Source organism: Anolis carolinensis, chromosome 6 (genome assembly GCF_035594765.1).
Source record: "Anolis carolinensis isolate JA03-04 chromosome 6, rAnoCar3.1.pri, whole genome shotgun sequence".
NCBI classification, from domain to species: Eukaryota; Metazoa; Chordata; class Lepidosauria; order Squamata; family Dactyloidae; genus Anolis; species Anolis carolinensis.
In genome coordinates, this window is record NC_085846.1 from 8,731,957 (window position 1) to 8,747,981 (window position 16,025).

The following is a 16,025-nucleotide window of genomic DNA, read 5'->3' on the forward strand; positions in this document are numbered from 1 at the left end:
CAATGTGATGAGGTATTTGATTTTGTCAGGAGCTTGTAAGAAAGATGTCTGCTGAGGGGCATTTTCCTGCTGTGTGGTGCCATTTGAAACATTTGAAATATTAAAGGCTATCATTTACTCCTTCCCATACCATATGACATGTCATTGACATGGATTTCTTTCGACATGCTTCTCATTAACACTGTAAAGAAAACACATACGTGTCCCAGATACAAGGGCCTAAAAACCCTAATGGCACCCAGTCCTGTCTGATCTTAAAAACTTATCACAATCAGTCCTGGTTATTACTTGGATGGGAGACAACCTCCAGTCCTGTAGGTTCTATTTCAGATGAAGGAACTGGCAAAACTACCTCTGAGTATTCCTTGCCAAAGAAAATTCTGTGAAATTCATGGGGTCACCATAAGATGACAGGCAGTTTGAAGGCAGCTGCTGCTCAGTAATGCAAGTTGGGAATGGGTTCAGGGGAAAATGGGTTATAAACAAGTAAATTCATATCATCATCTGGGGTTCTGTTCTTCAGTTCCAACCAGATCATATTAGAATGAAGTGAAGTAAAGCAGAGCAAAGCAGGGTGGAGTAAATTCGTCTCCACCAAATCAATGAATGCACAGTGAGTCAACACATAAGCCAGTTCAGCAGATTCATTGACTATTCCAGTCTGGACTAACAAGGTGTAGGTTGCTTTCATGTTCATAAACTGATTTGCCTATTTTTTTGAATAAATTATTTTGGCTTCATTGTCAGAGAAACAGTGAAGAAATCTTTGACAATGGACCACCAATCATAAAATACGAAAAGTGTGGAAATGCCTGAGCTCCCTTGTGGTTTTTGTCCAGATGCTCCATTGCTCCAGTTCATCGTGTCCTTTTCTTTCTCTTGCACAATAATAAACCGCAGTATCTGCAGGGTTCAGAGAACACAACTGAAGATAGAATTCATTTTTAGACGTGTCTCGGGTGATTCCGATTCGATGGCTGAATGCTGTATTGTAGTAGGTTTGGGCTTCTGCTGCAGTACTACTAATTCCGCCCAGCCATTCCAGCTTTTTCCCTGGAGACTGTCGATTCCAGCCCCAATACCAGCCACTTACTTCAACACCAGAAACAATGCAAGTTAGCTTGAATGATCCTCCAGGGTTTACTATGAGTGACCCAGACTGGGTCAATTGCAGAGTGGATGAAACACCTTGAAAAAAAAAGAAAGAAATTAGAGTTCCACACCCGAGTCCCTTTTTGTCAAGTTCATAAGCTTGGATCCCAAAAGGAAACAAATCAAGAAAGTTTATGGGAAAAAAGTGTTGCTTAGCCTTTATGGCATGTTGTAGAGCAACTATCACCTATATAATATTGCTGGGGCTAAGGTGGAAAACTGACCCAAAGTTTGGACCTCCATCTGATTTGAGTGGAGGTCCAGAACTGGTATTTGGGTCCTCCTTTAGTCTCCCAAATCCCATTCTAAATTATTCATCGTGGTTCCCTGGCACTTTAGGATGGCTTTAAGAATGGGGATTGTAGGTACTTACAAGGGAGAAAAAAGTTTGAGATGGAAAACATTCTTCTTATAAATCTGTTTATATGAAACTATCCTTGGTTTCTTCAAGCTATTACACAATCCATACAATTCTCACCAGGTGAGATGCTTAAGAAAAGGAGGGAAATCATTATGAATTTCATCTTTTTCTTCTTTTTCCTCCTTCGTTCCTCTTTCTTTCTTTTACACAGAATAAATAGAACTCAATCACGTAATAAAGCAATATGAGAAAGTGCTCTTTAAAGGGAAATATGAGTGGCAGATTTGCATAAAAAGAAAACAACCCAGCATTATGTTTAAGAAGGAAAACATATTTAAGAAGGACAGAAAAGACAGTACTGCTTTAAAGCTGAAGTCTTCTGTGAAGTTGTGGTGATGTTCTCAAGCTAGAGGAAATGCGGTTTGGTCTCCTAGATTTTTCTCTCTCTTTCCCCAAACAGATTTAAAATTAGCAATTATAAAAATAGCAAGCAAAAAACAACAACATTAAGGAGCAGTAATAAATAAAACAAACAGTATCTAGAGTGCCTGGATGGATAAAAATGTCTTAGTAGGGCATTTTAAAGATAATAATCTCAGTATCCCCTGAAAGGTGGTATCAACTATGGTCTAGCTTAGCATGAACTTGTTTACAAGTTAGTTACTAAATTATATATTTATTGTGTAATGTCCAGCTTTGAGAAAGTTTTAAAACAATCTTTTAAGTAAGGGATTTTCCACACTGCATAAATATATCTGTTTCAAGATTAACAATAGGATGTAGTCTTAAAAGTGTCAAATGCCTTCTAGGCAGTAGGGGTAGTTGTGGTGGAAGACGTCTCAGAGACAATGACAGAATGACAATTTAGGATCTCCCTTTTAATAATAATAATAATAATAATAATAATAATAATAATAATAATACTTTATTTATACCCCGCCACCATCTTCCCAACGGGGACTCGGGGTGGCTTACATGGGGCCATGCCCAAAACAATACAATGTAAACAGAATATAAAAGAACAGCACATCACAATACAATAAGCAATACAATAAATAATAATATCCATTACAAAATAAAAGAAGGAGACAATGAAAACAAGGGCAGACCACATGAACATTAAGTTAAAACTCGGGGTGAGAAAGACATAAAAATAAAAACCACAGCAAACAGGGTCATAAGGGAGCGGGGTAACCTTTTAACCACTTTAAAGACACTTTAAAGATGGAGTCTTTAAAAAATAAAAGAAAATGAAATGGACACAGAAGGCTACACTTTCCCATGTGATAGTACAGAGAGCAGATTACTTAACTAGAAATGGACAGACTCCAATACATATGATGGGGTTGAATAGCTTATCCATTTATTTTAAACATGGAAAGGCATGAAACACAATAAAAAGATGATTCCCCTAGCTTTCCCTCCCAAGTGGGATGAGTTCTCTCTTGTTAGTAGCGCACAACAGATGGCGATGGAAAACACTCCCAGAATAGGGACCACCAAATGCAGCGCCCAAACAAGAATCAAAGAACATGAAAGGCACTGCAGACTAATTCAACCAGAGAAATCAGCCATAGCAGAGCACCTGATGAACCAGCCTGGACACAGTATATTATTTGAGAACACAGAAATGCTGGACCATTCCAACAACTATCATGTCAGACTACACAGAGAAGCCATTGAAATCCATAAGCATGTGGACAAATTCAAAAGAAAGGAGGAAACCATGAAAATGAACAAAATCTGGCTACCAGTATTAAAAAACTCTAAAATCAAAACAGTAGATGGGAACCAACACTCTGAGGGCAGAGGAGCCCCAAGGACGGCTAATGACTGAACAAAGGATGGCCCCCAGGCAAGAGACAAAACCTTTCCAATGCTAATTAGGGTGATTAACTGAAACATTAATGCTGGCTTCCCAGTGACAAAGGACTCTTGCCACACCCTGGACTCTCCACAGATATATATTTTTTCCTTTCCTTGCCTAGTTTGTCCATGCCTCACAGCCTCTGAGGATGTCTGCCATAGATGTGGGCGAAATGTCAGGAGAGAATACTTCTGGAACATGGCCACATATACAACAACCCTGTGATCCTGGCCATGAAAGCCTTCGACAACACACTCCAGAATGTCTCTAACCTCAAAAGCCTTAGGACATTGAGCAATGCATCATGTTTGCTTGATTCTGTTTCATTATAACACATCTAATTTGAGTTACATGTTCACACTTGACTACTAACAACTGCCCATTTCTTGCATTTTTGTGTGTAACATAGAGTAATATTTTCCTGGTTTGTTGTTTTGATTAAAGGAGTTCTTAGTTCAGTTCACTGTTGTGCTGGGACCTTGGATAAAAATGGATGTGTGTATGTGCTTATCAAGAAACTATTGGTTCTAGGATGCTTTGAGGGCCTTCAAGGCCAAGTAATGAAGCAACAAATATTATTTTATTGTTTTTAAAAAAGGAGAATCAGGAATCTTATTCTCTTCTCATAGCATTGTTCAAGTCTACTTCCTATTTTTGTACAATCCCTGCTTCAGTTCTCTCTGTGCCCCTTGCACAGTAGTACATGCCACTGTCAGCAGCAACCAGAGAGGACAGCCGGAGAAAGTACTTGGTTTTGGAAGGATCCACAGAGATGGTGAGTCGATTTTGCAGTGCTGGGGAATAGTAGGAGCTTCCACTCCATCCTCCCATCGATTCCAGTCCTTTCCCAGAAACCTGTCGCACCCAATCCCACCAGTAGCTGCTAGTGATGGTCTCTCCAGTAACACTACAGGTCAGTTCAAGTGTTTCTCCAGGTTTCAACAGTCCCCTTCCAGATTCTGTTAACTGGATCTGGAATGAAGACCCTGTTTGGTTGGGAAGGAGGAGAAAAGGAAGGAAAATTAATAAAACAGTGTATATTCCTAAAATGCTTCTTTACAAGTATTGTATCTATTTCCCATTCTAGACAAATATTAATTTATCACCATTCAGATAAATGTTTACGTATTTCTATTCATATTCATCTATTTTGAGGCAGTGGAGGAGGGACTAAGAGAATGATAAAAGCACATACCTGTGAACAGAGTCAAGAGGAAAAAGGGAATTGAAAGAAAAGACATATTCTTTCAATTCCAGAAGAGAGCAAACAGAATGAAAAGACTGGTATTGATAATATTGCTTTCAACTGAACTCTTAAGTCTTAAGCTAAACTTCTCCCCACTATCTGGAGCCATTATTTGAACTGGAAGACCACGAGGGAATTTGCATAAAGTTTGCTTTGCTATAAAGTTGTGTGAAAAAGCCAGTTGAGAGGGACATGTTGCTCAGTCTCAGCATCAATTCTTCCTATTCTTAGACTGTATTGGAGTCTAGGCTTGCAAGGGGTCAGGCCTATGAAGACAGTGAAATAATGTGAGTGGGGGGATCATGAATGAGAAGTTTAATATAATAAAGTCAAACAGGAAGTTATGTTGCAGATTTAGTACTGTAAAGCACATTTAAAATGTCATTGCATGGGGCAGGCTAACTGGCATAATAGAGGTGATGGTACTTATTGAATGATAGTGTATACATCTTGCTTTTGGTCTGCTTCCCCCCTGTGATTCTCATGCCCCAGGATAAGCTAAACCAAGAGATAATATCTGACAGTAGCTCACAATCCCACACATGGCTACCTTGGTATGAAGGATTCTTCCACTTCTGGGGGAGGGGAAAATTGTCCTCTTCTTCCACTCCCCCTCCCTCTACACACCACACACAAGCTAGCTGTTTTCCTTTTCTTTCATATTAATTAAAAATAAAGAAATTAAAATTCAAGGAACAGCAGTAATTTAGGAAAGCAGGATTATGGAGACACGTAGAAGTATGATTGTGAGACCTTGAATTGGGGAATCAGGGCAATTGGGCTAATGAAGAGATGTTCCAGCCCAGCTTTCCTGTCCAAACCTATCTCCCTCTGTGATCCACCTTGGAGATTAAGATCGTTGGGGAAGGCCCTGCTCTTGGTCCCACCATCCTCGCAAGTGCAATTGGTGGGGATGAGAGACAGGGCCTTCTCAGGGGTGGGCCGTGTGGAATTGTCCGTTGCATCTGGATCAACATAACCATTGCTCATAGGAGCCAATACTTGATAAATTAAGATTGGCATTTTTTTAATAAGACTACGTGTACTCTTATAATGATCCAGCTGAGTGAGGTTTTTGCATGGATGCTCCTTTGGTCTGGTTCACTGTGTATCTTGCACAATAATACACAGCAGTGTCTGCAGCTGTCAGAGAGTTCAGGTGAAGGTATACTGCATTTTTGGAGGTGTCTCTGCTAATGGAGATTCGACTAACAAAGGCTGGATTGTAGTCGTTTCCTCCATCTCCTGCACGCCGAATGTTGCCCAGCCATTCTAGACTCTTTCCTACAGCTTGTCGGATCCAGCCCCAATAATTGCCACTAGCTTGGGCACCAGTTATGGTGCAGGTCAGCTTGAAAGACCCTCCAGGTATCACCAGTTCTGGGCCAGACTGGGTGAGCTGTGGGCTGGAAAGGACACCTACAAAAAAAGGAAGAAGTAGAACAATCATTCTTTTGATCTTGGCGTTATGTTCAACATTTTTCTCCCCTCTCCCTGTATGAATTCTCACCATGTGAGGCGCACTGCAGAATAAGAAAAGGCAGGATGAATCTCATCTCTACACACTGCTCTTTCCACCTCCTGCTCCCAAATGTGATACAGAATAGATAGAAATTGACTAGTTCATGGTGCAACATTTAGTGAGTCCATTTAAACAGGAAGAATCTGAAATTTGCATATAGGAAGCCTTACATTTCTACTCTCGGTTTGCATTGAAGGTGAAGAAGAAAGTATATAAGCAAGCATTCTTGCAAGGAAGCCTCCAAGTATTTCCCAAAATAGGGACTGGGTTTGTTGTCTTGCTGTCAGAGATGGTGATCAGAATTTAGTTGGTGTCTTACATATGTGTAAATTCCTTTATGAAAGAAGTTTCACTTTTTTGTCATGTGTGAAAGTCCACACTCAGTTCACATACAAATAGTACTTTGAAAATTGAAATTTTTTTTAGCAAATTTAAAAGATTAAAAATGGAGAATACAATGTAAAATCATGTACAGGAAGTTCCCGAGTTACAAACATCTGACTTACAAATGACTCATAGTTAAGAACAGGGTGAGACAACAGGAAGTGAGAGAAGGGAAAATCCCCCCACTGAAGCTTTATCACCAATCCTTGCTTCCACTACAAGTCAAATTTTTCAAAATCCAAAAATTACCGAAACAGAAAGTGAAATCAAACCTTGTGAACAGGGTACAGACAGTCACAGCAGTGTTAACCCTTCTCTATGCTATCCAAATGGTGCCCTGGTGGCAAAGTGTGTTAAAGCACTGAGCTGCTGAACTTGCAGACCGAAAGGTCCCAGGTTCAAATCCTGGGAGCGGAGTGAGCGCCCGCTGTTGCTCCAGCTCCTGCCAACTTAGCAGTTCGAAAACATGCCAGTGTGAGTAGATCAATAGGTACCACTCTGGCGGGAAGGTAATGGCGCTCCATGCAGTCATGCCTGCCACATGACCTTGGAGGTGTCTATGGACAACGCCGGTTCTTCGGCTTAGAAATGGAGATGAGCACCAACCCAAAGAGTCAGACACGACTTGACTAAGTGTCAGGGGAAACCTTTACATTTACCTATGCTATCCAAAGGATGTGTGTGTGTGTGTGTGTGTGTGTGTGTGTATGGCTGTAGTTACATCTAAAATGCATCTGATCTGACTTACATACAAATTCAACTAAAGAACAAACCTACAGACTATCTATTTTGAAACTTGGGGACTACTTGTAATACTACCTACATGCAAAGATTAGTATAACCAATTCTTGTTAGCTGTGCACAGCAGATGGTAATGAGAAACACTCAAAAACACTCTTACCTCAAAAGCCCTTGGACAATGAGTCAATGTATCATGTTTACTTGATTCCATCTCATGATAACACATGAGTTACATGTTCACACTTGACTACTACGATTGCCCATCTCTTGCCTTTCTGTGTGTAATATAGGTGTAATATTTCCCTGGATTGTGGTTTTGATTAAAGGAGTTCTTAGTTTAGTTCACTGTTCTTCTGCAAGGACCTTGGATAAAAATGAATGTGTGTATGTGCTTATCAAGAAACTATTGGTTCTAAGCTTACATAGAGGCAATTATTCAATACCTTAAACCACATAAAATTCCAAAAAATTTAAATTAAATTAGATTAAAATTAAAACAGACATTTAAAAACATTCAATTCCATATTAAAATCATACCAGTCATAGTCATAGTCCAAGCCATTCCATAGTCATTCTATGTATTTCAAATCTGTTAAGTGCACTGCACTATTCTCCGAAGGCTCGATCTCACAGCCAAATTTTAATCTTTCTTCTAAAGGCTAGGAGGTAGGAGGCTGACTGGCATTTCTTATTCCTTCTCCTGTATTTTCTAGTATGTTTTCTGGATAAGATGTTTCTAGTTTGTATCTGTCTGTCTTATTTCCCATCCAGAAAATGAGAGCAATCATGGGACTAAGCCACAGCAATTAAAGTAACGTCAAACTGTGTTAATTCTGCAGCATAGATGTACCCATGTGCTTATTCATCTGTTTGGCATCTGTCAAGGAAGGTTTTTGTTTAGTTCTGTCTTGCTGTGGCTTTTGCACAATAATATGTGGCTGTATCTTCAGCTGTCAAGAACCTCAGCTGCAAGGAGAAGGAATTTGTGGAAGTATCTGCCGAGATGGTGATCCGTCCCTGGAGGAATGGGGCATAGATACTCCGCCATGTGATACCAGTCCAATCTACGAATCCCATCCATACCATCCTTTTCCCTGGAGGACGACGGACCCAGTGCAGATAGATACGATCTGAAACAGAGAAGCCTTTGGCTTTACAGTTTAGGCGGAGCATTTCTCCTGGAGACACTGCCATGGATTTTGATTGGATAAGCTGGATCTCAGAACGGGCACCTAGAGGAAGGAGAGAATGAAGATCAAAAGGGATGAAGGTCTTCAGTAGTATCAATGGAGATTCCACCACAAATTCTAGATACTCACAAGAAATGAGGACCATCACTAAGAAAATCCATAGAAAAGGGTTCATGGTGTTAGGAAGCTGGACACAATGGCTCTGTTGGTAGTAATGGCAAGGCTTGGTAGAACTGCGAAAGCTTCCATGAAAGTGAGCTTTTTATTTGCTGAATGAAGAGTCATGTGACATGCAGAATCATACATAATATGCAAGATAACCTGGGGATCCCAGCTGTCAGAACAACATAGGGCACTTTTTGCCTCGAAAGATGACATTGGCCAGGAAAAGAATGTACTTTTGACAACAATAGTTTTTAAAGCCCTTTTAGTCTTGGCTGTTTGTTGTTGTTCTTTGTAGGAAACAGGCTCCATTTTTAAAAAGTAAAAAGCAAATATTCAGGTCCTAGTGCCCAATAATAGGTTTAGTCCTGTGTGATCCTGAGACCATATAACTATGGAAGGTAAATATGCTATCCCAATGCAGTTTTCAGCATATGCATCACAAAACCTCTCCTCTGACAGCAAGCTCTTGGTGATGTATTTGTAATTCGGCTACATGGAAAGCAATCTCTTGAGAATTTCCATCAGCATTTCAACTATTCCACTTTACCATCACTTTTCTTCTTCTTTTTTTATTCCACTTTACCATCAATCTGAGCATGCAACTATCCAAATAATACATTCACTATTTTGACACTGCTGTGCAATTGTACAATGGATGTCAAAATATCACACTTTATTGAGAACACTCTGATTGCTACACATACATACATGCCTCCAATTTCTATCCAGAACACACTACCAAGCCTATTGTCTACCATTTTAGACATTTCTCTAAGATTTCAGCTCAAGGAATCAAGATAATTCCTATTGCAATTGCAATAGCAGGTTTTAAAAACTCTCTTCTTCATGTAAACAGTGATGATCCCACTGAAGAATTACAGATAACCAATGAAAACCTAGCTCTTCTTGCAAAAGTTAACTCTTGACTTTCTATAATATGAGAATGCAATCCATAGACAAGTCCAGTCTAATTCACGTTCAAGTCATATTCTCCTTTGACTTGCATTACATTTCTTTTTCATCAAGCATTAACTCTAAAAATAAGATGGTAGAATTTGCTGGATAGTTGCTGTTGCAGCAAAAAGAGAGATTTAATATGAAATTAACTAGATAAATGAAAGTGAACATTTAAACTTCATATACAATGGCTCTGCTTCCACCTGCTGGAAGAGAGCTTGAGTACTTTTAGGAGACCATTTTTTTTTAAAAAAAAATACTCTAAATGATAGGAATGCAGAAAAAAGTTTTAAATATTGCCAAGGTTGTGGGAAAATAGGTTGTATTGGGATAGTATAATAATCTATTGAGGATTTATCATCTTTGGAGAAAGATCTTGGGTGCATCTACACTGTAGAATAAATTTAGTTTGACACCACTTTAACTGCTATGTCTCAGTGCTATGTGATCATGGAAGTTGTGGTTTTACAAGGTTTTTAGCCTTCTATGCCAAACATCCTGGTGTCTCAACAAACTACAAAGTCCATGATTTCATAGCACCAAGGCATGACACTGAGGTGGTGTCAAACTGCATTAATTCCATAGTGTAGGAGGACTCAAGAAGGAGAAACCAAGCTCCAAAATATGTTTTTGGTATTTGTGTGCGTGTGTGTGCTAAGATAGAATGGAACATGGCCAAGGCCAACAACTCACAGTATGTGTGAATGTAGGAGAAGACTCCCATGGGTTTACCCAAGGTTCAAACCAATCTGAATCAAACCTTTGGTCTAGATACACTGAGAATATTTTTTAAAAAATTTTGATTATGGCTGAGATTACAGGAAAGAGCAATGATTTCTCCTAGAGTACGTTTTAGTACGTTTGATTGATTAGCCTATTGGTCGTATCAAAACATTTGACAAGCACATTTAGCACATACGATATATACGGAAAGAGCAATTATCTCTCCTATAAATCTCACCATCTTTCTCTTCCAGTAATTATAGCCCAAGATTCCAGCATCATAGTTGACTGAACCATTCAGGCTTATTGACACACAGAGTTCTATATCTATCAAGAGATCCAGAGTTATAAAAACAACATGCTAGGTATTGACATAAAGCATCTCAAAACCATGACTTGGTGCCCTGAAACTGTTAAAATAATTTTAAGCTTCAATCTTCTCATAACCATTCACGCTTGTTTGAAGACTGAGGGTTTGGGCTGGTATTCTATCTCCCTATATTTATTTACCATGTTTATATCCCGCCTTTCTCTACCCCGAGGGGGACACAAGAAGGCCTCACTATACCTGTATGAGGTATAGTGAGGCAAGGGTTTGCTCGAGGTCAGGCAGATGTCAAAATAACCACATCTTTTTCAAATGAAATATTTATAAACCAATCTGAATCTGAAAAACTGTCAACTTTGGTTCTAGAGAATTAGCAAAGTCATGATTAATCAAATTGGCAGAAGCCCAGTGTCTTTGTGGTACTGCTGCCAAAATATGGTTTGCAGGTGTGTTGAAGGCCCACGTTTTCAAATAGTCTGAAGATGCTCTTACCTTTTGCTGACACCAGATTGTCCAGATTCACGATAGATGCAATTGGAAAACAAAAGTTTACAGTCTGTTTTCTGGATCTCTGAAGGACATTACTCTCTGAAGTACATTTGTCACTTTTGTTATATCTGCATGAGCTTCACTTTAAAAGAATCCAAGATCCAGGAAACTCTTTCTTATACCAAAAGTTAAATTGGTTGAAAAGATATTTGTAACTGAACATGATCATGCACATAAAGGGAAATATTTCATTCTTGCAGATTTCTGGAAGTTAGGACATTAAAAATAATGACAAAAATTATGTTGAAATTGGATTTTTTGTCTCTGATTCCTATCAGCCACAGCGAGAATGCATAAAATCCAGGAATTATGCATATTATAGCTCAACATCTGCAGGAGCTATTACATTATGGTAGCTCAAAAAGGTCAAGCTCCAGATATATATGGAGTGGTGGCAGCGGTGGCATAGACGAAACTGATTGGATTTTCATGGATTAGATTCAGGGAAAGGACCAAAACAAAAAGTGAGAGAACCGATGGTGAAGAATCTGATTTGAAAATAACTATATTTCGGATGAACAGCTGAAGTATTCCCTTAAAAGGTTCATAGCAACTATCAACTCACTTCCCTAGTACTGACCGAGGCATATTTCTAGAACCATAATGCTATAATGGGGAGATTAAACCTTGAGTTGCCTTGCAATGTCTCAAAATACACATCCTATAAGAAAAACAGATGTAATAAGAAAATTGCTTATTTTCCATACTGGTTCTGAATAGAAGAATTCTTTCACAACCTACAGCAGGTGGATATAGATCAATGAACAGCAGCTGTTCACTGTCATTAACTATTCCATAATGGGGTTGTTGTATATTTTCTGGGCTGTATGGCAATTTTCCAGAAGTATTTTCTCTGGACGTTTCACCCACATCTATGGCAGGCATCCTCAGAGGTTGTGGGCGAAACGTCAGGAGAGAATACTTCTGGAACATGGCCATACAGCCCGGAAAACAGACAACAACCCTGTGATCCCGACCATAAAAACCTTCGACAACACATATTCTATAATGTTTTTTCTAGCACTACTTCTGTATGAATTTAGCTGTTTGTCAGTTTACTTTGGTGCCTGGCGGTGACATAATGTTTTTCTGGATGAATGCATGAAAGGGTTTTTGCCTGGAGTTTGGTGTGGTCTCTCTCACTGTGTCTCTTGCACAATAGTATACAGCAGTATCCTCTATTTTCAGGTTGGTCATATGTAGATAAAAGTTGGAGCCACTTTTAGAGGCTGTGAATCGACCTTGGATTGAGGAAGAATAATAACTATGCCCAGAAGAAGTACCATAATAATACACAAGCCATTCCAATCCTTGGCCCGGTTTCTGTCTGACCCAGCTCATCCAGGTGCTGCTGAGAGTAAATCCACTGGTCCCACAGATCATCTCATGGGATTCTCCAGGTTTTTTCAATGCTCCACTTGACTGGGTCAGCACCACCTGAGAGTGAACACCTGGGAAGAAGAGACACAAGAGAAAAGGTTGAGATTTCAAAAGAAAGAACACCAAGCCATGGCTTGAAATTTCACAAAGAAAGGAATGCATGTACAACCCAACGCACTTGAGGAAAAGGCAGCCAGTGCAATAAGTATTGCCCACAATGAGTGGGGCATAGTGACAGAATCAGTGGGATCTAGAAAGGACTTGGGGAGCCACAGCAGGAAATGTGTGTGAGGAGAGACACTTTCAGGAAATAAGTAGGACGTGAAAATGCTCTTGGTTTTGCATAAGGTGGGCCATGCAAGAGAAGTCAGTATTAATATGGGCTCATTTCCCTTGAGAAACAACAAACCCCAGAAATGATAATCTCTGGACTGAAGAGAATTTACTATTTGTATCTGTTACCAGAATTCTACAGTATGAGGAGGGAAGGAGGCACCTTACCTTATCCCACTTCTGCAGGATGAAGAGCCCCCACCCCATGTTTGCCATATGGTCCACCCTAACGTCTGTGGCACTGAGCTTGACACAATGGCTTGAAGTATTTTCACTGATGTGCTGTGTAGGACAGTTGTTGACAGTCCAGATTTTACTTTAAGTCTTAAAAGCATTCTTCATGGTGCCGAGTCTGTTTCGGGGAAAGTGTCCAATTTTATATTTTATATTGACACGATAGATTCTGAATTATAGGTTTGACTTTTCCCATTACATGAGGCAGGGTGAAAATTGCAATTTTTGAAGACTTTCCATGGTGAGTTTGTAGTTTCACAAGCATGAGTGGGGATTTGAGCCTTAGTTTTCAGAGTTGTAGTCAAACCACTACAACATGCTAGATCTTTTTAATTTTTTATATTTATTTTTATTTAAATGTTATTTCCTGCAAAATAAACATTATTCTCAATGCAAATCAATCATGTGTGAATTTGTTTAATCCCTCAATTACAGCTCTTCCTGGTCTACCTTGGAATATTTTTCCCTGTGCAAAATCACACTTCTTTTTTGTAAAGATTTATGCTGTGTCACTGTGTCTCTCGCACTTTAATATATGCCCAAGTCTGCAGTTGTCATGGAACTCAGCTGCAGATAATATTCATTCCTGGAAGCATCAACCATAATGGAGATCCTGCTCCTGAAAGCTGATCCATTTTATTATCGATAGTAATGTTGTTGTTGTTGTTGTTGTTGCTGCTGCTGCTGTTGTTGTTATGATGTTTATTTATATCCCGCTTTTTCTCTCCATAAGGAGACTCAAAGGAATTAAGATTAAAGGAATTCTTAGTTCAGTTCACTGTGACCTTGGATAAAATGGATGCGCTTATGTGCTTATCAAGAAACTTTTGGTTCTAGGATGCTTTGAGGGCCTTCAAGGCCAAGTAATGAAACAACAAATTATATATATATATATATATATATATATATATATATATATATATATATATAGAACCAGTACTCTTATTGTCTTCTCATAGTATTGTTCAAGCCCACTTTCCATTTTTGTACAATCCTTGCTTCAGTCTGTCTTTCTGTGCCCCTTGCACAGTAGTACATGCCACTGTCGGCAGCAACCAGAGAGGACAGCCGGAGAAAGTACTTGGTTTTGGAAGGATCCACAGAGATGGTGAGTCGATCACGCAAAGCTGTAGAATAATATGAGGATCCAGCCCATCCTCCCATCCATTCTAGTCCTTTCCCAGAAACCTGTTGCACCCAATTCCACCAGTAGCTGCTAGTGATGGTCTCTCCAGTAACGGTACAGGTCAGTTCAAGTGTTTCTCCAGGTTTCAAGAGTCCCCTACCAGATTCTGTTAACTGGATCTGGGATGAAGACCCTGTTTGGTTGGGAAGGAGGAGAAAAGGAAGGAAAATTAATAAAACAGTGTATATTCCTAAAATGCTTCTTTACAAGTATTGTATCCATTCCCCATTCTAGACAAATATTAATTTAGCACCATTCAGATAAATGTTTACATATTTCTATTCATATCCATCTATTTTGAGGCAGTGGAGGAGGGACTAAGAGAATTATAAAGGCACATACCTGTGAACAGAATTAGGAGGAAAAGGGGAATGAAAAGAGAAGTCATACTCTTTCAACTCCAGAAGGGAGCAAATAGAATGAAAATACTGGAAATGGTAATACTGCTTTTCAACTGAACTCTTAAGTCTTAAGCTAAACTTCTCCCCACTGTTTGTGGCTACTATTTGAACTGGAAGACCACGAGGGAATTTGCATAAAGTTTGCTTTGCTAAAAGGTTGTGTGAAAAAGCCAATTGAGAGGGACACATTGCTCAATCTCAGCACCAGTTCTTCCTTTTCTTAGACTTTGCTGGAGTGTAGGTTTGCAAGGGGACAGGCCTATGAAGACAGTGAAATAATGTGAGTAGGGGGGGGGGGGGATGAGAAGTTTAATGTAATAAAGTCAAACAGGGAGGGCTGTGTAGATTTAGTACTGTAGAGCACATTTTAAGAATGTTATTGCATGTGGCAGGAAAACTGGCATCATAGAGGTGACGGTCCCTATTGAATCATATACATCTTGCTTCTAGTCTGCTTTTCCCCTGTGATTTTCATGCCTCAAGAGATAAAACCTGACAGTAGCTCACAATCCCACACATGAGCATCATGTAACTTAGTATAAAGGATTCCTTCCACTTCTGTGCCAGCATGCTGGCAATAAAGTGTCTTCTGGGAGAGGGGAAAATTATCCTCCTCTTCCAGTGTCCTACACCCAAGCTTGCTTTTTTCCTTTCCTTTTATATTGTTATTTGCCCTTTTTGCTTTTAAATCCTGGAACTATACAGTTTCGCTAAAATTAAAAATCAAGGAACAGCAGTAATTGAGGAAAGCAGGGTTATGAAGATATGTGGAAGTATGATTGTGGGATCATGAACCGGAATCAGTGCAATTGGGCTAATGAAGAGATGTGAAATATTGAGGGTGCTCAATGGGGTGTCAATGATAGTGTAGCTATAGTGAAATAGCATGTTTGTGAAATATCCAACAAGAATAGAAGGGATCAGATCGGAAGTGAACAGAGGACCAAATAGCACAGCAGTCTTGGGACCCAATTTGATAGGAAACTGGCGTGGACTGGTCCATGAGGTCATGAAGAGTCGGAAATGCATCAATAGGAGAATAGCGTCTAGATCCAGGGAAGTCATGCCATCCCTCTATTCTGCCTTGATCAGACCACACCTGGAATACTGTGTCCAATTCTGGGCACTGCAGTTGAAGGGAGATATTGACAAGCTGGAAAGCGTCCAGAGGAGGGCGATTAAAATGATTAAGGGTCTGGAGAACAAGCCCTATGAGGAGCGGCTTAAAGAGCTGGGCATGTTTAGCCTGCAGAAGAGAAGGCTGAAAGGAGACATGATAGTCATGTACAAATACGTGAAGGGAAGT

General features: G+C 39.6%; 1 protein-coding gene and 1 gene segment (V, D, J or C); both read right to left on the reverse strand.

Annotated features, from left to right (window-relative positions):
* Positions 1-12,814, reverse strand: part of LOC107983540 (immunoglobulin mu heavy chain-like) — a 55,597-nt gene extending 42,783 nt beyond the window's left edge. The window contains exons 1-5 of the mRNA XM_062957065.1: positions 12,744-12,814; positions 12,245-12,636; positions 6,137-6,149; positions 5,840-6,045; positions 4,088-4,352 (exon numbers count right to left, since the gene is read on the reverse strand). Of these exons, the coding sequence (XP_062813135.1) occupies positions 4,088-4,352; positions 5,840-6,045; positions 6,137-6,149; positions 12,245-12,636; positions 12,744-12,795 (928 nt within the window). The 5' untranslated portion in view covers positions 12,796-12,814. The remainder of the gene's footprint in view (positions 1-4,087; positions 4,353-5,839; positions 6,046-6,136; positions 6,150-12,244; positions 12,637-12,743) is intronic.
* Positions 5,654-6,234, reverse strand: LOC107983541 (Ig heavy chain V region 3-6-like). The segment is given in 2 exon segments: positions 5,654-6,045; positions 6,137-6,234. Coding segments are annotated over 2 exon segments (417 nt in total).
* Positions 12,815-16,025: the final 3,211 nt, after the last annotated feature.